Source organism: Pseudopodoces humilis, chromosome 9 (assembly GCF_049639895.1).
Source record: "Pseudopodoces humilis isolate 2021_Gansu_Grassland_sample_001 chromosome 9, ASM4963989v1, whole genome shotgun sequence".
In the NCBI taxonomy this organism is placed as follows: domain Eukaryota; kingdom Metazoa; phylum Chordata; class Aves; order Passeriformes; family Paridae; genus Pseudopodoces; species Pseudopodoces humilis.
The window spans coordinates 2,401,979-2,423,540 of record NC_142208.1 but is presented as its reverse complement, the minus strand read 5'-3'; the positions used below and the strand labels follow the sequence as shown (position 1 = coordinate 2,423,540).

The 21,562-nt window shown below is 47.5% G+C and overlaps 2 protein-coding genes across 6 annotated transcripts in view; one reads left to right on the top strand and one right to left on the bottom strand.

Annotated features, from left to right (window-relative positions):
* The window catches only part of PLA2G12B (phospholipase A2 group XIIB), a 38,340-nt gene that overhangs the window by 6,430 nt on the left and 10,348 nt on the right, over positions 1 to 21,562 (bottom strand). The window lies entirely within an intron of this gene.
* On the top strand, positions 1,345 to 20,820 carry OIT3 (oncoprotein induced transcript 3). Of its 3 annotated transcripts, none has more exons than XM_088059941.1 (9): positions 1,345 to 1,438; positions 4,779 to 5,153; positions 5,540 to 5,650; positions 8,572 to 8,694; positions 10,601 to 10,723; positions 14,148 to 14,308; positions 14,826 to 15,241; positions 18,772 to 18,871; positions 20,164 to 20,820. In XM_088059941.1, the coding sequence occupies exons 2-9, from the start codon at positions 4,910 to 4,912 to the stop codon at positions 20,350 to 20,352; spliced, it is 1,467 nt and encodes a 488-aa protein (XP_087916067.1). In that variant the 5' UTR covers positions 1,345 to 1,438; positions 4,779 to 4,909; the 3' UTR covers positions 20,353 to 20,820. The 3 variants fall into 3 exon arrangements, with proteins under 3 accessions (XP_087916067.1, XP_087916066.1, XP_005533168.2); XM_088059940.1 differs by lacking the exons at positions 1,345 to 1,438; positions 20,164 to 20,820 and adding exons at positions 1,462 to 1,732; positions 19,805 to 20,151; XM_005533111.3 differs by lacking the exon at positions 1,345 to 1,438 and adding an exon at positions 1,464 to 1,732.

Below are 21,562 nucleotides of genomic sequence, written 5' to 3'. Positions count from 1 at the left end.
ATAGCAGGCTCATACAGCAGCTACAAAACAAAAGCAGCTGGTGAAGAGATGGTTCAGAGAGCTGTACACACCTGTGACACAAACAGAGCATTCCATTCAGGCTTGTCAGTTTTATTTACCTGGCATCATAAGTATGAATCAGCCTCTCAATGAAAGTGGCAAAATAGAAATTCTGGTAGCTTGCTGTATTATTCTCTGTTCAATTTTAGTTTCTCTTCTGGGAATTCACATAATCACCTCTTGAGGGTTATCTGCCTTGATAGCTTTGTGTAGTGAATCTGTTCTCCTTTCCTGTTGTTGGAAAAACTTTTCTGGTACTGCACAGCTGTCAGCACAATAGGGCCACAAGAATTTATATATATATATATATATATTTTTTTTTTTTTTTTTCCTTATGGGAGCAATAACAGTAATTTATTTGGAGTTTTTCTGTTGTTCCCTAGAGTTGTTCACCACTGAAAAAATACTCCTGTGCTTGGGTGCAGTAGAGCAGCACTTCTCTCCCAGGGACACACCTCGACAGAGGGAGGCCATTGAGAATTTTCTGTAGTGTCCAGTCCCTGCAAGACAGACAAGCACCCAACTCCCTGTCTTGTGCAAATTCAACATGTAATATAATGGAGCCACTTTTTTCCCACTGGGATTTGTACCTTGGTGTCATTTCTTAGGCCAGCCTGCTGCAGAAATGCAGGATGCCCAGGGAATGGGGAAATGCCCGCGCTTGCCAGGTCGTGTGGTTACTGTAGGCTCAGCTGCACTCATTGCTGGTGGAGAGCTCTTACAGGGGTGAGAGGGAAGAACCCTTTCTGGGTTTGCTGTAGTAAAGAACACATTTCAGTGTGCTGCATCTAGAGCTTGTGGCTGTCACCTGCAGCTCAGCCCAGTTTGGTTTGAACTAGTCAGGAAAAGGTTCTCAGTTACTCGGTTTTGCATCAGAATTAATTCCATAACGTTGGGATTGGTTTGTTTTTTCAAGACAAGAGATTGTAAGAGCGCTGCAGCAAGGTGTCTTTACTTGCCTTGTTTGATAATCTCGCTGCAGTGCTCAGGTTGTGGCAAGGGCCTCTGTGTAGCCTAGGAACAGCTCATTTCCCTGTGGGACACCAGGCTTTCAGTTTGACTGATGCTCCCATTGTAGCTCTGCTCCCAGCACTCCTCTGCAATCTGTGCTCGGAAGGATCAGTGCTGCTCCTTTGGCCATTATTTCCTGCAGTTAAGGCTCCTTAGCCAGTGTTTTCTGCCTGGAGGGAGCCGTGGAGTGCGACTTGTGGAAGGAGCACAGATAACAAGCACCCATCTGTTCTTCTTTTCCAGCCCTTCGGGATGTCCGCGTGTCCCCGGTTAGAATTCTTCTCTGGATAAGATAGTGGAGGTGTCACTGTGGGGCACTCAGGGCAGAAAACAATAGCAGCTCAAGTCCAAAAAACAAGATTGATCAGTAAGTATGACCCTGCTGTCAGTAAGGGGCAGAGCTGCTCTGGGGAGGTCAAGGCTGGAGCTGTACCCCTCGTCCCTTCGGCTTCTTCCTCTCATAAACTTCCAGGAGAGCAATCACACTTGCTCTTGAGTCAAAAGCTCCGCTGAGAGGAAGGCTGCAAGAGCCACAGTCTGTACAAGGACTTTCAAGCCTCTGTACATTGAGTGGTGGCTCTTCCTTGGCTCAGTGGGATGTTCCAGTACTTGTTTTTCTGTATTTACTTTGTCGTTCAGCTCCAGCCGGTGTCTTCGATGGGTGAGTAAAGAGGCATTGCCTTATTTCTGTTTGCCATCTCTAAGGTTCACTATGAGCCTTGGTATTCTTAGGTGAAAGGCTGGAAGGTGGGAGAAATATCCTTTTTCTTTGAAGGTGATGTGGAATTCCTTCCAGTTGGAAAGATTCCTCTTTTACAAAGTGTGAAGTCCCCCATACTGTGAGAATCTCTATTGCCAAGGCACTGTGGGATTTTCCTCTCCCTTTGTAGGACAGACTCTATGAGTAGACATTATGCCACCTTTTCCCCTGCTTCCTTGACAAATCTGAACGAAATTTAGTGCCATAATGCAGTGCTGCTCCCTTTATTACTGCTGGAGCAGAGACCTCCAGTTACACAATGCACCCAGGATTAATCTCTGCAGGATGGGGCACTCACCAGTGCTGGCTGGAGCCTGATTTGTCACCCAGACACTGCTACCATGTCAGCCAGAGAACTAACGATAGCATCAAGCTTACAAATGGAACAGCTTAGCTTCGTGGCTAATACTTGTCAGCCCCAATTGCTCAGGCCATGCAAGAAGCATTGAGGAGGAGAAGAATTGAGCCAAGAAAAATGAAAGATAGTGAGCTGGAGAGAGTTATTCATCTTGTGCCAACCCCCAAGCTTGTTGTTTGGGGAGAAGAGGTGAGAGGAGGCTGATCAGTCGCTTCTCTATTTTTGTGGATTATTTTTTTTTCCTTAAAAATTCAATTTAATTAATTAAAATGAAAAAACTGTGCTGCCAGTGACTGCTTGATGTCTGCAGGGAGGCTGGTTTGGGGCAGGACTGGTGGTCCATAGGTGGCCATGAGGATCTGCAGTGTTCCAAAGAGCGCTGTCTGCTTCTTCTGCTTGTTTGTTTCCCCCTCACTCCTGCCAGAAGCTCTCAGGGGAATGAAAGATGTGAGGGAATGCTACCTCAATTCCCCTGATGTGCCTTCTTCCAGCTCCCTCTGAGCTGCTGCGTGTTCATCTCGCTAAATTTTGTCTATAAATTATCTCCTGGATGTTTAGGAGACAATATAATCTCCCTAGACGAGCGTTCCCAGAGTCTGTCTACAAAGGATATTTCATAATTACATGAAAGCTAATGAGAGTGTTGGTATTTTTAGTGCTGCCCAGCTGGGGAGCTGACAGGGCACTCCCGCTTCACCTCATTTGGCTTTTAACAACACGAAAACCTTTTCATCTCAGTCAGTGACTCACCCTAAGGCCACAGCAAATCCTCTTGTGGAAGCCAAGGGAATTGCACGGAGGGAAGCCCGGAGGAAGCTCTGTTGAGGTCCTGTCTTTTCCTTTTGGGAGAAGTCAAACCAGCTTTTGGAGGGTGGGATTTACAGCGCTGCTGCTCTCTGTGGGTAAGGGCAGGCGAGCAGAGGCAGGTGAAAAGGAGAGCTCAGGAGGGGATACCTGGTGATTCCCATCAGAGATTTTCCTGCTGCATTCCCCTCTCTGCTGCTCAGGAGAACGAGGCTGGTTGTGGTGGCAGTGAATCAGCTCCTCTGCATATCTTTGTATCGTGGCACTAGAGATTCCTTCATAACCCAGATCCACGCTCCCTGTGCCAGCTCTGCAGCACTCCTGACTCTGGCAGCTGCTCCTGCCTTCTATGCTGGATTTGAGACCGAGCAAAATGTGTCTGTGGCTGAGGGAGGCATGAAAAATGTTGTATTTGTGAGATGTTTCTATGAGGTAGCACATCTTTGGGACAGATATTTACAGAGGACACAGCTAAATAAGAGAGACTTGAAGTCTGTTCTCTGAAGCACTTGTAGCTTCCATTTTAAAGTCAGCAAAACAAATAAAAATAATGAACCAGGGTCATTTGTATTTCTAATAGAGCACAGTATTCCTCCCTCACCCAAGCTCCATCACACTATTGTCGAAACAAAACAGCACAACTTTAGGACTTCAAAAGAAATGTGGAAATGTGGAAAGTTGAGGCTGTTCCAGTCCAAGATGCATTTTGTCAGAGTGATTGGTTTTATTAGCCTAATTTTAGGAAATGGTAATCAATTTTCCTTACTCAGGGTAATATTAGCATTCCTTTTGCTTAATAGGGAATTGCTTGTCGTGGATAAGTTGTGCTTAATCAGGTATTAAATGTAAGGCAAAATGGAACCTCTGGACTTCCAGTGAGGAAGCTGCCAAATGAGGGTTAATTAGGAGGAGACTGAAAATTTAATGAACACTTAAATTCTTCATTTATGTTCTCCCTGTGGCACTCTCGTGTTTTAATCATTTGCAGGAGGTTCAGAAAGTCCTCTGAAAAGGGACACACTCCTTGTGCACTTGCCAGGAAGTCCGTGTGTTTGTGTCTTGCCCCCACAAACACTCACTTTGCTCACAAACAGCTGATCTCCTGTGCAGATCAGGAGGGTTTGTGGGCTTGCAAGGAACACAGCAGTGTAAGGGGTTTAATGTGCTGCTCCCCAGAAGGTCCCAATTCAGTCCTTTACGCCCTGTGGATTTTAAGATAATGAATAAAAAGGTTTGGCAGCTCAGCTGTGAGGGCTGACACTGATGGGTTTTAAAAGAGGCTGCATAATCTGTTTGAGTTGTTCCAAGGCAGCTGGGAGAGTTACCAGTGACTTGAGGAGAGGCTTGCAGGGGCTCAGTTGGTTGACCAAAGGATTGGTCGCTAACCAAAGTGACCAATCAAAGTCACTTGACCAAAGGATCGTTGTCCTAGGCTAGATCCCAGGGCATATTTCCTATGGCAAAATCATTACCTGGACCTCAGATTTTCTTGTACCTTGATTTTTCCCCCCGTCAGCTAAACAGCAGGTCAGACTGTTGCATAATGTTGTCAGAGCCTCGTTAGTTTACCTGTTCTTCCAAGACCTTTAAGACAAGCTGTCAGAATTTTCCACAAGGCGATGAGTTTGCTGGCATCACCTTTTCTGCCCAGGGATCAGTCTCTGTCACAATGGTTCTGTTAAGTCAGGGACAGAGGGGAAAATAAACCACCCCAAAACTGCTTTTGTAATTACCCACCAACAACTTGGTTTGATATCTACAAGCTTCTCTCTCTGCGTGTCCCAGCCCTGGACCCCTGCTCCGCCTACATCAGCCTGAACGAGCCCTGGCGGAACACGGACCACCGGATCAACGGCTCCCACGGGCAGCCCACGTGCGACAGCGGCATCGACGGCGAGTGGTACCGCTTCACGGGCATGGCCGGCGACGCCATGCCCACCTTCTGCATCCCCGAGAACCACTGCGGCACCCACGCTCCCATCTGGATGAACGGCAGCCACCCGCGCCAGGCCGACGGCGTCGTCCGGCGCCAGGCCTGCGCCAGCTTCAGCGGCAACTGCTGCCTCTGGAACACCAGCATCGAGGTCAAGGCCTGCCCGGGAGGCTACTACGTGTACCACCTCACCAAGCCCAGCGTCTGCTTCCACGCCTACTGCGGGCGTAAGTCGCCTCTCTGACCCCTCCTCGGCCCTTGAGGCTTCTCCAGGTGGCCGCCTGTAGGATCTCCTGTAGGCCGTGTAGGATCGGCGAGGCGGTTTCGCCCGCTTTATTCGGCTAGCGGGATTTTTCCACAGCTGACCTGGCCTCGGTGATTTAACGCTTCCTGTGGGCCCTGTGGTTTGTCTTGGCGCACTACCAGAGTCAAAATTTGCATCTCTGACTCGCAGTAATTAGTTCTGGTTGTTTCTCAGCAGGTCAGCTTTGCCAGCGTGGGTCGGGTCTGTAACTGAGGGGCTGCACGCGGGGTGGGAAGCTGGGGGGACAAATCCTGTACTTTCCTTGCATGCTCGCTGCTTTGTGCTGACATTGTTCTTGTCATGCCCTAGATTTTTATGACATCTGTGATGTGGTGGACTGCCAGGGCTCCTGCCTGGACACCGGTGACTGCACGTGTTCCCCGGGTACGACGCTGGGACCTGATGGCCAGACGTGCCTTGGTAAGGGTGGAGATGAGCTGTCCCAGTTCCTGGTGCTTCTCTTCCCTTTGTTTCATGGCTCACATCTTGCCTTACAAAGCACTGTAAAAAATGACATCTCCTGAGAGGAGTTTTCCCCTTTGCTGCCTAGAACCAGGACTATGATCCTGTAAACGGTTCCAAGATATTACATCCCAGGACTGCATCCATTCTGGTGCCCCTGGAGCTCCGTGTTTGTGAGGCTGGATTTGCTTTCTGCATGGTTCAGCTGCTGAAGGCAGTAGCAGAGTCTCTTTGGAAGATCATGGTGCAGGGTTGTGTGGTATCACTGTGATCATGGTGCAGGGTTGTGTGGTATCACTGTGATCATGGTGCAGGGTTGTGTGGTATCACTGTGATCATGGTGCAGGGTTGTGTGGTATCACTGTGATCATACTCAGGAAGTGCTGTGCAGTCTGGCGTTAGAGATTTCCTCTCACACGCTCTGTTGAGTATCTCTCCTCCAAAAAAAGTTTTGCTGGCTGCTGCAGGGCTGAACACTAAACTCCACCATACTTCCTGCCCTTTTGGGACATTGTCCATAGCCTGGGGCTTGAGGAGACCCAAAGAACTGTAAGTTCAGTGCTGCAGTGGTTTTAGAGAGCATGACAAGGGGGTATTCAGGGAGCTGGCACTTGGTGGCAGAGACCAGCATGGCCAGGAGGGAGGTGAGAGCAGAGTAGGGAACGTGGGCTTTGGAGATTTGTGGGGGAATCCCCATGAAGCTCTGGGGAGAGAGTGGCTGTGGTTGTGTGTGTGATGCTGGGGGACAGCACCTGGACTGAGAGGTCAGGAAGATGATGGGACAAATCAAGGGGCTGTTGGAGAGCTGCAGAGCCACACCGATGGATAGGAAGGGGTGGGGGAGGAAAGGGTGTTTGGGGGAGGAGGAATCTCATCTGCCACTTGATTTGGTGGTGAAGCTGAAAGCAGAGTTGGTCCAGGAGGCTGTGTGGCAGGTCAGTCTCTTCCAAAGGGGCTGCACCTGACAAAGCAGGTGTGGATGGTTTCTTTCTTCACATATATCGTGTCTGTGAGCATCAGGGCAGGGCCCACAGTCATTCCAGTGTGTGGAAGGAGCAGCCTGGTCCTGCTGCAGAGTTACACTTGCTCACAGGGATTCTGGGAAGAGCTTTTGCTTAAGCAGCTCCACTTGTCTGCAGCCAAGTGGCTGACTGAGCTCTCTCAGATAATTAAAAGCATTTATTGGTTGCTTCTGTGCAAGCCTTCCAGTCACAGAAGTGCCCTTGACAAGCACGAGCACTCAGTGAATGTGTGGCAGGCTCAGAGGAAAGGATTTCCTGCAGCAGGGAGGTACACAGGAGTCCTGAGCCTGTCTGTGTGTGCTGCAGCTGCTTTCATCCCCCCAGGAGCAGGATTTCTGCACTGCTGCTTCTCTTCTTGATTCCCAGATGGCACAGCACCTCAGCTGGAATGATCACACTGGTTCACCTGCCTGCAGCCTCTCTTGTGTGGCTCTGTGATCTTTCTAATAACTTTCTGTTGTGCTGAGTAATTGTGCAGTCACATCTCTGAGAGCAACTGTGCCCTCCTTATGGAGAAACCAAATAAATCCCCATCTGTCTTTCCTAAACAGAGAATGTGCTTCCTTTCCCAGCTCCCCCAAAGAAGGGAGACTGAAGCTGCTGCAGTAATGCAGCAGAGCAGCTGTGGATGCCCTATCCCTGGAAGGGTCCCACGGCCAGGTTGGACGGGGCTTGGAGCAATCTGGGATAGTGGCAGGGGATGGAACAAGATGAGCTTTGAGGTCCCTTCCAACCCAGACCATTCTGTGAAGGGTGAGCAGCTCTGTGCACCTCCCTGTGCTTCTCCTTGGCACATTACCTGCTTTAAATCCCAGAGCAGAATGGCTGATCCTGAGTTACGTTTTCATTTAGGGGTTAAATAAGGTCGCAGACTTCCTGTCACACCTTCACCAGCTCGGTGCATTGCCTTTGACTTCTTCAGTGCCTGGATCCATATTCTACTAAGCCATGGTTAAAATCAGCTCAGCACTGTCCCAGTCCAGCCTCAAGACAACCAGCCTGCATCCCAGAAGTGCTGCTTGTCACCGGTGGGGAGGAGCAGGCACAGAGATCTGTGTGTGCTGCAAAACTTGGAAGGAGCAGTCAGGGGAATTTCTGGGCCCAGCCCTCGATCAAGACAATCTCCAGGCCCTTCTAACAACATCTCCATGCCTTTGCCAGTAGCCTTTTCCCTCTTCACCTTCTGTTTTTAAGCAGCTTTAGTTTTATTTTTAGAAGGGAAAGTGTGGAGCCTTGTCACATGTGTGAAAAGCAGTGTGTGTGTGTCTCCTGGACATTCTTCCTGCCTCCCAAAGCAGGGCACCAGCCAAGTCTTTGGCTAAAAATACTCAATTCACATTGCTTGTGGAAGGAGACACCACCACCAGCTGCCAGCTGTGGGTACTGTGCCTGTGTGGGACCACTGGTACCTGAGAGAGCTCATCTCTGACCGGTCTGTTTAAAATGGGACTTTTCTTTTTTCTTGGTTTGAAGCTTCTGACACCTCATAAATGCCAACTTCTAATGTTCTGATGAAACCCCATGTGAACCTTGATTGATAACTTCAGCCTCCTGGCCTGCCTAAGAGAAATCATTCGTTTTGTGGCTCAGCAAGAGCAATGTCTGTCCCTTCCTCTCTGATTTGCTTTTTGCACACAGAGATTAAATCAGGTTGAGGAATTAAAATCTCAGAGAACAAAGTATCTTTCAAAACAAAAAAAAAAAAAATAGAAGGGCAGACAAACACAGAGCAACTTCAGCCTTCAAAAAAGTTAGGAAGACTTTTCAGAGCTTTACCAAGAGATTCAAAAGCTCCTGTCAGTGTTACTGCTTTTAGTGGGATTGTCTATTACATTCCAGAGCTTGTTTTTTTTTCAGATGAAAATGAGTGTGAGCAGAACAACGGAGGCTGCAGTGAGTTCTGTGTTAACCTGAAGAATTCCTTCCGCTGCGAGTGCGGCGTTGGGCGCACGCTGGGAAGTGATGGGAAAACCTGTGAAGGTGAGGCTTCAGCTACCCCAGGCTGCTGGAAACTGTATAAATCATTCCTTTGCAGCACTGGCTCTCTCTTGGCTCCTTGCACCTGGGATTAAATGTCATTGATATCACCTCTGTGCTTGCCAGAGTGGTTGATACTAAAATATCCTTCTAAGCAAGCAGAGAGAAATCTCCTTGTTGTTGTCCCTGCCTTGTCCATTTCTGTTAGGATTCTGTTAGGATTTGCTTGTATTTATCTCCGTGGGGGAAAGGCAGATGTGGAAGATTGGCAGAACTCGTTGCTGGAGTTGTTGGGATTTGGCTCTGGAGATTTGTGTGTTTTTGTGGGGGCAGATTTAGCAGCGCTGGGCTTTGGCAGCTCACATCAGGCATGGGGTAATGTCATGGCATTAGACTGGAGTAGGAGGATCGCTTTAGCCTCCCAGGATGGAGATTGAGGAGAGGGGCTGCCAGTTAAATTTGGGATTAGGGCAGCATTTTGCTCTTTGGTGTCTGTGGGCTCTGCTGCTCCATGCAGCTGCCACAGTTCCTTCACAGTGGTGGCACAGCCAGGTTGAAAACCCTTGATAAATTTAGACTGGTGGCTTAAAGTGCAAATTGTGGGCCTGATGCGTTGTCACTAACAATGTACAAACAATCCCTGAGCAGAAACAGGCAAACCCAGCAAAAAATGATGTGTGCCTGATGTTTTCTATGGTGAGCTGTGGAAAAGCACTGTGCCCCCTCACAGCAAAGCTGTTCACAGACACTGTGGGGCCTCAGACAAGAAAAACAACTGCAGATGTGCCTCACTTTCCAGCTGCCCAAAAGAGCTAAATCTGCTCTCTGAGCTCTGCTGGTACATCACTCATCCTGGCAGTGACGCTTTCCTGGGAAATGCTGCTGTGCAGAGCGCTCCTTAAGTACTTGTCAAGTTGTGTGGGGCCAAAAATTGTCTGTGGGCTTTGTCCCTGCCACATCCAGTTCTGAGCTGCTTGGGCATCACATAAATGAGCTGTGCAATTTTTATTCCCGAGTGCTGCACTCTTCTGACAGGGCTGGAATAGTCTGTTTGGAAACTCGTTTGTTTCTGCCATTCCCCAGGCTGGCTTTTAGGGCCTTTGATATATCATTTAATTTCCCTTCTGTAAGAAGGATGGTGCCTTTCACGAGTTTAGCACTGCTGCTGGGGATTTTTACAATCTTGTTAGTGAGTTTTATTTCTGAAGATGTGCCCTCAGCTTTGTGAGCTGGTAGAGAATGGGATGTGAGGTGTGGGCCACCTCACAGCTTGTTGCTATAAAGAACAAATGCAATAGATTTAGCTTGATTACGTGAGCTGGTGACACTGAATAGAGTTTTAAGTATCTTAAAATTTGCATTATGATGCTTTACTCGTTGCTTTGACTCGTGTGGGGTGTTTGAGTTGTTATTTTCCATGCATTGTATAGGATTTGAGTGTGGGATTTCCATTCTTTTCTTTACATTTCAGTGAAAAAACACGCAGTGATTTCTGATGGCAGGCTCAGGGAGAAATATTTCATATTTATGATTTGCTTATCTTAGGCTATTTTATTTATTTTATTATTTTTATTTTATTTTTTAATTATTTTTAATTTATTATCTATTTTATTTACTATTTATTTATATATTATTTTATTTATTTATGTTACTTTACTGAGAACAGTAGCACTCACCTACCATATCCCAAATGGTTAAAAAATGTTTAAAACAAATCAAGCAGTTAAGGTCATTTGAAAGAAAAAAATCATGGTGCTCTGCATGAGTAAAGGTGTATAATTAAAAAAGGGGTCTCCACCTCATTTTTTGGGAGCCAAACTGTTGCCTTTGAGCTGTATTGCTCAGGCTGCTGGCTGGTCAGGGGTCTGTTGGGGCCCGCAGGACGCGCTGGTTTTCCTTTCTTCCCCAGAAATTGAAGGCTGTCACAATAACAACGGAGGCTGCAGCCACACCTGCATTGAAGTGGAAGACACCTACCAGTGTGAATGTCCCAGAGGACTTGTTCTGTCAGAAGACAACCACACTTGCCAAGGTAGGACAACAAAATCTCCCCAGCAGCCTCTGTCCCCCGAGAGAATGTCTGAAGGAACTTTGCATCTTGTTTCTGCTGTCTTCTCTTAGTCTGTCCTGTCCAGGTGGGTTAATGGAGCTGTGTTACTAATGACAGACCATCCAAAAGTGAGAGCTTGAGGTTGTTGCTCTTCTCTCCAGGCCTGAGAACAGCTTGAGCTCGTCTTTCATCACGTTAATTGTAGGGTTAGTGTTCCCTTACGATTAATACTGCTTAACATCTCCCATTATACTGCTCCCTGCACACCTCTGACAAATTTATGCTGTTAGAACTGACATTTTTCCATGCTTCAAAATCTCAGCTAAAGCAGTCCAGTCCCTTCCAAGAACAGGGTTAAATACAGATGCATGGTTTTTTTCCAAGTATACCATTCCAGTAAGCATTCCTATGCCTTGAAGCAGGGCACTAGTTTTGATATTAGGTGCTCCTGCTGCCCCTTGGCAAAGTGCCCGGGATAGCATCTAAAAATTGACTGTTGCCTCTGCTGTGTAGAGGCCAGGGCAGCGTTATCCTTGGAGAACCTTCCATCTGAACTTTCCACAGGGAATCCTTCATGCTGAGTCACTTGTGCCTATGGCATGCACATGGAATAAACAAGCTCCCTATTTTTTTTGCAAAGATCTCTTTTGCAAATCCATCCAGGCTGCCAGCAGTCTGGCATTGCCTGTTGTGCTCAGAAAACCTCCTGCAGTCTGATGTGCCACAGAGTGCCCAGACATCAGCTGGAGGGACAGATTCAGGCCTCATGGTGGCCAAAAGCACAGGTATGCCTCAGAGAGGAAGCTGGAATGGTTCCACTTGATGGAATTTCTGCTTTTTAAGCTTTTTAGAAATGCAGGGCTCCCAAGGGTGAGCATTGCCCACTTGGGATCCAGCAGTGCTGGTGGGGAGGCGGAGGTGGGGATTTCCAAGAGCTGTGATCACACTCACTGATTGGAGGTCTGATTGATGGATACAGGCAAGAACAGAGCGATGTTTTTCAGTCCTGGACCCCTGAGGCAACCCCAGCAGGGCTGGAAGTTTTGGATTTCCCAGCCAGAGTTTCTGCTGCTTGTGGGGCTGCTAATGAGAGCAGCAGCACTGCTGGGAGCCAGGCTGGGGTTCAGGATCCAGCATCTCATAAAGTGAAATTGCCTGTTCTTTTGCATTCATGGATTTATCTCCCCATGCTGTGGCCTGCAATTCTGAGCAGAAATGGAACTGTACCACACAATTTTTTATGACACCTAATCAGGTTTATATTGGTTCAATTAACAGTGCAGGGCAGGCACAGTAGCCTGAAGCAATTGGATCTGCAGCCTCTCTACCCTCCTCTGCACTGTCTCCAGGTTCAGAACAAACATTAATAATCTTCCACAGAAATCACAGTCTACAGGCTGCAATTTTTCCATAAAGATACCAGCCAGCAAAATACTTGGAATCTTACAGACCATCCTAGAATTTTGCAGTCCATCCTAGTACCCCACGTCTTCCTGAAGAGTAGGGGTGAAACGCTCTTCCCCAAATTTTTGTGCAGCTCTTTGAAAGGCCAAGGAAGGAGCCAGAGGCTGGAATATGGTAGCAGTAACAGCAGCAGGCAGAGAAATGAGTGTTGGACTCGCCACAGAAGCTTCATCCCAGAGTCAGGTGCTCAGAGGCTTTGGTGCAAAACAGAATTTAAAGTGGAAATGAGGAGGCTTTCCCAGTTCTCACAGGTGCTCTGGGAAGTATGAGGGTGAAGAACTAAAATGTTTGACTGGCACAAGCTGGGTGTTTTCTCAAAAAGCCACGAGTTGGCTTGAGTCAGGAGGTTTCCTTCACTTGTTTCTGTGTCCAGGTGGTGGAGGGCACACAGCTCCTGCAGCTCTGGAGCACAGGGAAAATGGAATGTTCTCTTTCTCCCACTTTGTGCCAGTCAAAGACATGTAGAAACAAAGAGATCCTGAACCAAATCAGTCCTGAACTTCAGAGAACTGCAGCTGAGATCCAAATCTCTTGCCCTGAATGTCACCTTTACGAAAGCAGTACATTTTTTTATTTATCAAGGAGCGCTAGAACAGCGAGCCTTTAAATCCAGATGGGGCCAATCATTTCTCCAAAGGATGTTCCTCTCTGTCTGCATTATGCTGTCTTTCCAAGCCCCTTTGTCTGCTCCTGAGCTGTGCCATTTGACATGCTCAGTTATTCCCACTTGTCTTCTGCTGCCAGTGGAAGGAAGGTTAAGGTAATTTTTAGTTCTTTAAGCCTCTGTTCTAACCCTGCAGTGTCATTGTGGGAACATATTGCTTTGGGCACTCTGAATACGTTTTAACACATCACTTTGAAATTATCAACTTTTAATCAAAACTCCTTCCTGAAGGTACTCAGAGGCTGTTGCAAATACCTGAGCTGGGACAGGGAAATTTTTTAAGGAGGGTGAAATGCCTATTTTAGCAGTGTGCCTTATATATAAAATATCCAGAATCCTAAATTATATAATTCATGATTGAAATTAAGGGAAGGCAGGTCATAGGAATGTTAAGGACCAGGACTACAATTAATTTTGGCAGAAATCTCAGGAAACCAGAATATTTGCAAAAAAGTTTTGTTGTGGGATTTTAAAATATAATTAATGTAAATCCTGCAAAAGGTTTGTTTTTCTGGCTGAAACCACAATATATGCCACCAGTATGTTTGTCCTGTCTCTAACTGAACTGCATAATCCCAAGGAGTATATGTACAGCAACCACTTTTTTTATTGAAGATTATTCTCTCTTCCTTCCTTTTTATTTTGTCCAAACTCTGTTTTCTCCTGCTTCTTACATAATGAAATTTTAATTTAAAGAAATTCACACGGAGGCCTGTATTAAAATTTAAAGGTTGGAATGAGTGAGCTAATTGGGTTTGCTTGTCAGAGCTAGGTTTATTGCTTATAAAAATATTTTTATGGCATTTTGAGGTGCTTCCATTTTAGCCTGGTATCTATATGGAATTACTCTGCCTTTTTTCAACGTGTTCTGGGTTTGATGTAAAATCTGATTAAGGCTCTTAAAATATGGCTTTGCCTGGGGTGTTGTGAATTTGATACCCATATCTGGCAAAGGCTCTTGCCAGGACATCGCAGTGCAAGGGATATCAACCAAATCTGTGCTGAATATTAAGTGAAGCTGGGAAGCACAGCTAAGTTTCTCTCTTCATTGTTTTCTGAGGCATTGCTGTGGCTGGAAAATTTGGGGCAGTGGCAGCTCTGGCTTGTGTTGTGTTAGGTGGGACTGCAAGATGGGTAGTTAGGTTACTGTGGTAGGATCATAATTATAAATGCCATCTGTGATTCCCCTTTTTTTCCCCCATTTATAACTGGTGTAGCCCTTCCCCAGCCCACTGGTGGGTTTGTAGCACAGACTTTTTCTGGGGATTTCTCTTGCAGTTCCAGTGCTGTGCAAGTCCAGCTCTATTGAGGTGAACATCCCAAAGGACCTGGTTGGAGGCCTGGACCTTTCCCTCATCAACACTTCGTGCAAAGGCGTGTCCAATGGCACTCATGTCAACATCCATTTCTCCCTGAAGTCCTGTGGTACTGTTGTAGATGTATGTATGACCTTCTGCCCAGTCTGTGGGATCTGGGGATTTGGCTGTGGCTTACTTGGGGAATAAAGGTTAAATAAATGGTTTAGCTGTACCCTCAGAGCTGTTTCCTGTGCTGCCATGCAGCTGCCCTCAGAGTAGACCTGGGCTGGCATTCCAAAGGCAGAGAGCTCGTTCCCTCCAGCAGTGTGTGTCTGTGAGCATGGGTGCTGCTTTCTGCTCGCCTCCTGCTTCACAAGGCTAGAAGGTACAAGTGCCCTCACTCCTCATCCTCCTGCTGAGACACATTCTGGTCTCCTGATAACGTTTCAAAGCTTAAACTGGCAACTGGTCAGGACCCCGAGGGCTCACCTTAGCAGAGGGGTGTAGCAGAAGTGTGGTGCATCGCACTTGGCAGCAGAGACCGAGGTCCTTAGTTGGTGTGTGAGGATGAGCAGCACCGTTCTGGATGTGGGGTGTAAACTGCCCCGAGCGCCAGCCCCGAGGCCTCTCTCAGTGATCTCCCCTTTCTTTGCTGCAGGTAATAAATGATAAAATCATTGCCACCAACCTGGTGACTGGCTTGCCCAAGCAGACCCCGGGGAGCAATGGGGACATCATTGTCCGCACCAGCAAGCTGCTGATCCCGGTGACCTGCGAGTTCCCGCGCCGCTACACCATCTCCGAGGGCTACGTGCCCAACCTCAAGAACTCTCCCTTGGAAATCATGAGCCGCAACCAGGGCATCTTCCCCTTCACTCTGGAGATCTTCAAGGACAAAGACTTTGATGAGCCCTACAGGGGTGCTCTTCCCACCCTCAAGCTTCGGGACTCGCTGTACTTTGGGATTGAGCCCTTGGTGCACGTCAGTGGACTGGAGACGCTGGTGGAGAGCTGCTTCGCCACTCCCACCTCAAAAATTGATGAGATCCTGAAGTACTACCTGATTCAGGATGGGTGAGTTCACTGTCCCTTGCCTTGCTGGCAATTTAATGGGAATTGGCAGTGGGGCTGAGTTGTCTGTGTGATGCAGGAAACACTATCCCTTCTCCACAGCAGCCTGTCTGCCGTGCTGGTAGCAATCACCAGCAGCCATCAAGCTGGAACCACCTGTCCCATCAAAAGTAATTGGGAGAAACAGTGGGAGGCAGTGAAAGAGGCTCCTCCGAGTACAGCTTTTACAGGATGTGTTTCCCTGTCGCTAGCACTGTGGATAATTGAGTTGGCTCCTGTAGAAAAGATTCTCTCTCCTGATATCCTCTCTCTGCCAGCCACAGGGTGCCAAGCCAATGGGCAGAACCCCCCTGGCCGTGTGCCGCTGCCAGGCAGCTGCTGCAGCAACTGGAGCAAGTTTCTTAATTTTCTCATAATGGCCTTACTATAGCACGAGCCAGAAGAGCTCATTGCTGGTACGAGCTGCAGGAGAATCCCTTGCTTTGCTCTCCCCTGATGCCTGTCAGTGCAGTAAATATAGGGTCTTTCAGTTTGGCTGTAATCTTTTGAGGTGTTTGGGGTTAGTGATTGTTCCAGGATATGCTAAAAATAATTTTGTGCAGATCTGTGGGTTCACTGTTGCGGTGGTTTTTGCATCAGAGGTTTGGGGAGCCTTGCTGTGGGCTCAGCTGTGGCTCCTGAGATGATCCCTCTTTTCAGACACTTCTTTGCGTGCTGAAATGACCGTGCCAATGCTACAGCATTGCTGTGGAGTGTTTGCATCCAGCTGCTAAACCAGGCAGCTCTGAGGAAGTGTCATTGTTGTGAGGCAGTCTGCTGTCCTCCAGGGAGGGAAATCCAGCCAAAGGAGTATCTAAGACATACCCAAAAGCTGTAGCCTGATAGTCAAGGGACTGTGCTTGTGTAAGTCCTGCATGTTGCCTGCCAGACCATTTAATGATGACAACAATCATGTCCTCAGCTGCCAGACTAAATCACCCACTGTTCCAGCTGCTGATGGCAAGTCCTGTGTGGTTCTCTTGTAGAAAAAAGGTGCTTCAATGTAAAGTACCCCAAAATACTGTTTTCATTTCCTTCTGAGAGGATTCAGCCTGCTCTGCCTCCATCCTAGGCTGCAGTCCTTCTGTGCCAAACATTTCTGGGCTTTATGACCAGGTCTGTAATGGAAAAATTGATTTTATGAACTCCCTGGCTTGGCTGTTCCCATGGACCCTTCATTCTTTCATCTCTTCCCATGAGTGAAAATTATGAGATTTAAAACAGCAGCCAAAACCTGAGCTGGATAGAGAAGGGAGAAGGCAGGAAATGTCATCTCTTGAGTTCACCCCAGCACTGGTTGAAGAATTTATGGCACCAGCAGTCCCTTGGTACCTGCAGAGGGCATTAAAACTTCACTGAAGGGAAAAGTGCTCCACTCTGCAGTCATCACTCCAGGCCCCAGTGTTCCCAGTGATTCAAAATTAAATTAGCTGAATGCACTGCTAAGTTGTCCCTGTTCCAAACACTTCTCTAATAACTCAGTTTCCTTCTAGAAATCCAGCCTCAAAAGCCCATGGCAATGAAGATGGCATTTTTGTATCAGTTTATGTAGGATCAGACCTGCAAGAGTTCATATTCCAAAGGGAAACGCTGTTTAAGTTGGAGAGGATATACCTTGTACTGAGGAATGGGAAAATTCCCTCTGCTGCTCTCTTCTCTATTAATTCCCTGCCTTCTGAAAACAAAATGAAACAAAGGCATTGACCGATGGCACAGGTGATAAACGCTGAAGCTCTCTGGGGCATCTGGAGCAAGGTCATGTCACCGGTGAGGTCAGGAGCTGTGATTCAGCAGAGCACAAGGTGCTTAAGGTAGTTCCATTGCAAAGCTCGTCTTGTTGTGCCTCAGGCTGCCCCATTTGTTAGGCTGAGGTGGATATCTCATCGTGCAAGCCTTCCTTTTAACCTTGCAACCCTGAATAAGAGGGTCAGAGCACAGCTGCTGCAGCACTGCCACTCTGCTCCCCAAACCTAAGTGCATTATGCACAGGTGATTTTCCCCATATCCTGACCAGGCTCTCCTTTTCCTTCCATACCTTTCTCTTCTCACCTCTTCAAAGTGGGCAGCAGGGTTTATGGGGGTTTCCTAGGAGAGTGGGATATGGTCTGGCCCCACAAATGCAAAAGGACTTGCTCTTGTGACTCGTGAGGTTTCTGAGCTGGTTTTTGTCTATGTATCTCTGATTCCTTTGTGGTGTTCTTCCACTTTCCCTCTCCCTAGCCCCAGATCAGTAGGTTTCCTTCCACCAGTGTGCAGAACCTTTGGAGAAACTGGGATTTAGGAGTCAGTTTGAGCCAGTGTCCAATAATCATCACAGTTTTTATGCTCACAAATGAGAACATGCCTGTGAGCTGACTTCACGACACTGGAGCTTGGCCACTCACCTATGAAAAGTCTTTAACTGTCATTCCTTACGATCAGAGGCCTTGTTTAAAAAGGAATTTTAACAACATAGAGATTCCCAAACGTTCCAGTGAAGGCAGAACTGCTCTTTAACAACTGAAAGCGTCAAACATCAGCATTTCTGGCAATGCCATGCACATTTCTCGTCCAAAGATGGGAGCTGAAGCTTGCTGCAAGAGCAAGACTTTGAGCTGCACCTGTACCTCTTGTCTCTTCCACCACTGCTTTGTTGTTTTGTTGTTTTTTTTTAAATACCTTTCAAAGTCCACATTTTTGGAATTAACTTGCTAGAAAGGATGAGCTGCATTGCAATACAATTTCACAGCATTATCAAGGCCTCTCAAGATGCCCCAAGGCTTTGCAATAATCAGCAGTAATTATTGAGCCACCATTACTTTTTGTCTGTCAGACTCTAAATAGGCTGTAATAGTTTATAAATGCACTGCACCTGGAATGTAACTTGTTATAAAAGCAGCTTATTTTCTTGCAGTTCTGCGACCTCTCACACAAACATGCATTGCTAGTGATGGAAAAACTGAAATTATAAACTCTTGGTGTAGTGAATTTGAGCAGTTTGACCAAATCCAGCGGGAAGAAAAATGTAAATGCTATAAAGCTAAGTAAATCTGGATTTTTGTTGTTTTTCATCATCTGTCATATTTTAGAAACGTGGGTGCAGGCTGCTTCATTTTAAGCATAATTTATGTGCATATCTATGTGTATACAGTAAGTGCATACCACGTTCTGGTGTGTGTAACACTGCAGGCTGTTGCACAGGAAGGTGAAATGAGGACAGACTTGCCTGCAGCTCGCTGGCAGCCCCTCTCTGAGGGGACTGGGCCACGTCCTGCCAGCCCTCTGCTGTGCTGAGCTGTTCCTCGTCTGCAGATGCTATTAGCAATGCCGCTGTTTTTCCCCGTCGTTCCCAACTTTTCTCCTGTGGCCAAAGAGGAAGTAGCAGAGATGGTAGCTGAGCCTGAGAGAACCAATCCCTCCTTTTCTTTCTCTGGTTAAGTAGGCTGGAATGTCTTTTCTCTTTCTTTTTCCATTCCTGGGAAACCCATTAAAGCCTATCCCTCTGCTCTCCTCAGCTGCGTTTCTGATGATTCCGTGAAGCAGTACACGTCAAAGGACCATCTTGCCAAGCATTTCCAGGTTCCTGTGTTCAAGTTTGTGGGCAAAGACAACAAGGTAAGCTCAAAACTCAGGTATCTCAGGTATTTCATCAGCTCTGATATGACAGAGGAGCCTCAGCACTGAGTAAGAAAAGGGTATGGAATAGCTGGCCCAGGGCAGGTGCTGCTGTGCCTGTTCCAGCAGCTGCATCTTACAGGAGCCCTGACATGGGTACTTTCAAGAGAGATTGATAAAAACAACTAAAATTAAAATATGAAGGGCAGTTTTGGGACATCAATGCCACAGCATCATTGTTACTTCCAGGGTGGTCTTGGTGGGGGCTCTTGTTTGCTGGGTGAGAGAAGTGTTCTCACTCGCCAGGCACGTTTCTCAGTGCCCTGTCTTTAAAAAAACACACTTTTTAGTCTGGGATCACTTCAACCTTGTGTCTTTAGCTCGTGCCAGGACTCCAGACAGAAGGCCACCACACTGCTTAATTCAATGTGAAACCAGGCTGTCTCTCTGGGGCAGAAGCTCTGTGGTGGGAGGACAGTGGAAGGATAATGCCATTTTCCTAATGCAAATAGCTTTCCTTTCTGTGTTGGAGGAAATTGGATATTCCAGCCATTGCTATGCTCAGCCTGCTCCAAAAGGTATAAAGCTACTGGAGAGCCCCAGCAGGGTTAAAACAGATGAGATCTTCTAAAATTCAGAAATTTTTCCTTGGCTTTCTTATTACCCCTGCTGCCTCCAACCTGCATCCTCCCATCCTGCACAATGGATTCTGCTTCAGACCTCTCCAAGTCTTCGTGGCTGCTGCTTGCAGGGATCTTGCTTGCTCTCCTTGTCATTTACGGGGCAGGGAAGCAGCAATCCTGTCACTGCCTTTGCTGTGCAAGGAGAAGAGGCAGATGTCTCCTTGCATTCTCTCTCTTCCCTCAACTTAGCCTCTCATCACCCTGTGTTTTCTTCCTTTTTCCTTTTGGTTTCCTGGCTTTGTTTTCCCAGCTCACTTGAAATTCTCTTGCACATCTCCATCAGTCCTTGCGAGGCTTTGCGCGCTCTTGAGGTGCAGCTCCTACCAGTCCACACGAGCTCTTCCAAGCTGATTCCTGCCATTTTCATCCCTTCATCTGGAGGATCATTTCACCCCTTCCTATTCCCTGTCTCCCCACTCTTGGCTCTGAAATCTCAGCCGGGCTCTCTGGAGAGGGCACTCAAGGAAACAGAGGGAGCGGCCGCTCTGGTTGCGGGTGGCGATGCTGGACACGGACTGTGTGCCACAGGAACGCTGTGGTGCTGGGCCAGAGGTCCAGAGGTGCACTCCAGAGCCATGCACTGACCCTCCTGCTGTGTCCCCACCTCAGGAGGTGTTCCTGCACTGCCGCATCCTCGTGTGCGGGGCGCTGGACGAGACCTCGCGCTGCGCCCAGGGCTGCCGGAGACGCGCGCGCAGGTCGGCCGAGCAACGGGAGGAGGAGCAGGAGGAGGAATCCCTTCACATGGCTAACCACGTCCTGACAGGAGGCCCCATCAGAATCGACTTTGAGGACTGACACCCACCCTCTGGAACAGCATTCCTGGCCTCCCTTATCACTGCCTTCTGTTGTTGTTCTTCTCTGTTGAGAAACGAGAGGTATTTGTTAGAGCCCTGCTTGAACCTCAGGACTCATTTCCTTAACTCTGTGGTGATTATTTGTGAAGTATTCTGTGCACACAAGGCAGCCCTTGGAGTGTGACCCGGACTGCAGAACAGTTTGGTTTTATCTGCATTTCTTCCCGACAGCCCTTCAGCTGAAGGGACCCTGTTTCTTTGCAGGCCAGAAGTGTTACCCAACTTTGTCTTTCCCCACATCCACCTACAGGCCCCAGGACTGTTTGTCCTTGACTAAACAAATGTTATCCAAGCCCTTCTTGCATCAGACAGTACAAACAGTATCGTAGCTGAGCGTGTTTGCTGTGCAACTCTGTGAGTGATGCCGAAGCTTTCGGGTGACTGTCAATAAAAATGTGTATAAAATATATCTCATCATGTGTAAGTTCCTTGGAGCACTGCAATTGTCATTACAGGCAGCTTAAAGCTCACATCTGTCACGGGTACATTTAAATGGGATTTTAAATAGCAAAAGAGATTTGATTTTTTTTTAAGTGGCTTTTGATAATTGCATGAAGTTTAATAGAGTTTCCTCCTGTATTTAGTGTATCCTCCTCCCTCTTCTCCCACCACCAAAAATGCCTTTCCTAGGTGCTATGGCACCTTCATTGTAAGAGAAACGCCATTAAACATCTCTAAACACCCCCCTCCCATGCATGCTGCTGCCAAGTGTTTGTTTGGAAGTTGTGATGCATTGCCCTGGTTAGAGAGGCCGTGGTTCCAACAAAGGATTAGAGGAATGCAGGTTAATTATTTATAGCAGTCCATGGCAATGTGGGCAGTTCTCAGGACAGGGCTGTCCCCAGTGAGCCTGGTGACAGGAGGCACGGCAGCGTTGTCAGAGTGGCCGTGGCAGGGGACACAATCACTGGTGGTGGCGGTGGCATCGTGGTTGTCAGGAATCTTTTCGGGCTGTCAAGCTCCTTCCAAAGAAAATGTAATGGATGTGGTCAGCCTGGGCTCCTCTGGGCTTCACTGAGCTGGGTGGTAAAGGATTAGGGATGATCCTTCATCATTTTCTGCTTTACTTGGAGCAGCCAAATTGCTGCAAAAGCCAAAATTTGCTACTGCTCTCAAATGGAAGTGGAATCCATTTAGAAGAGAGTCACAAA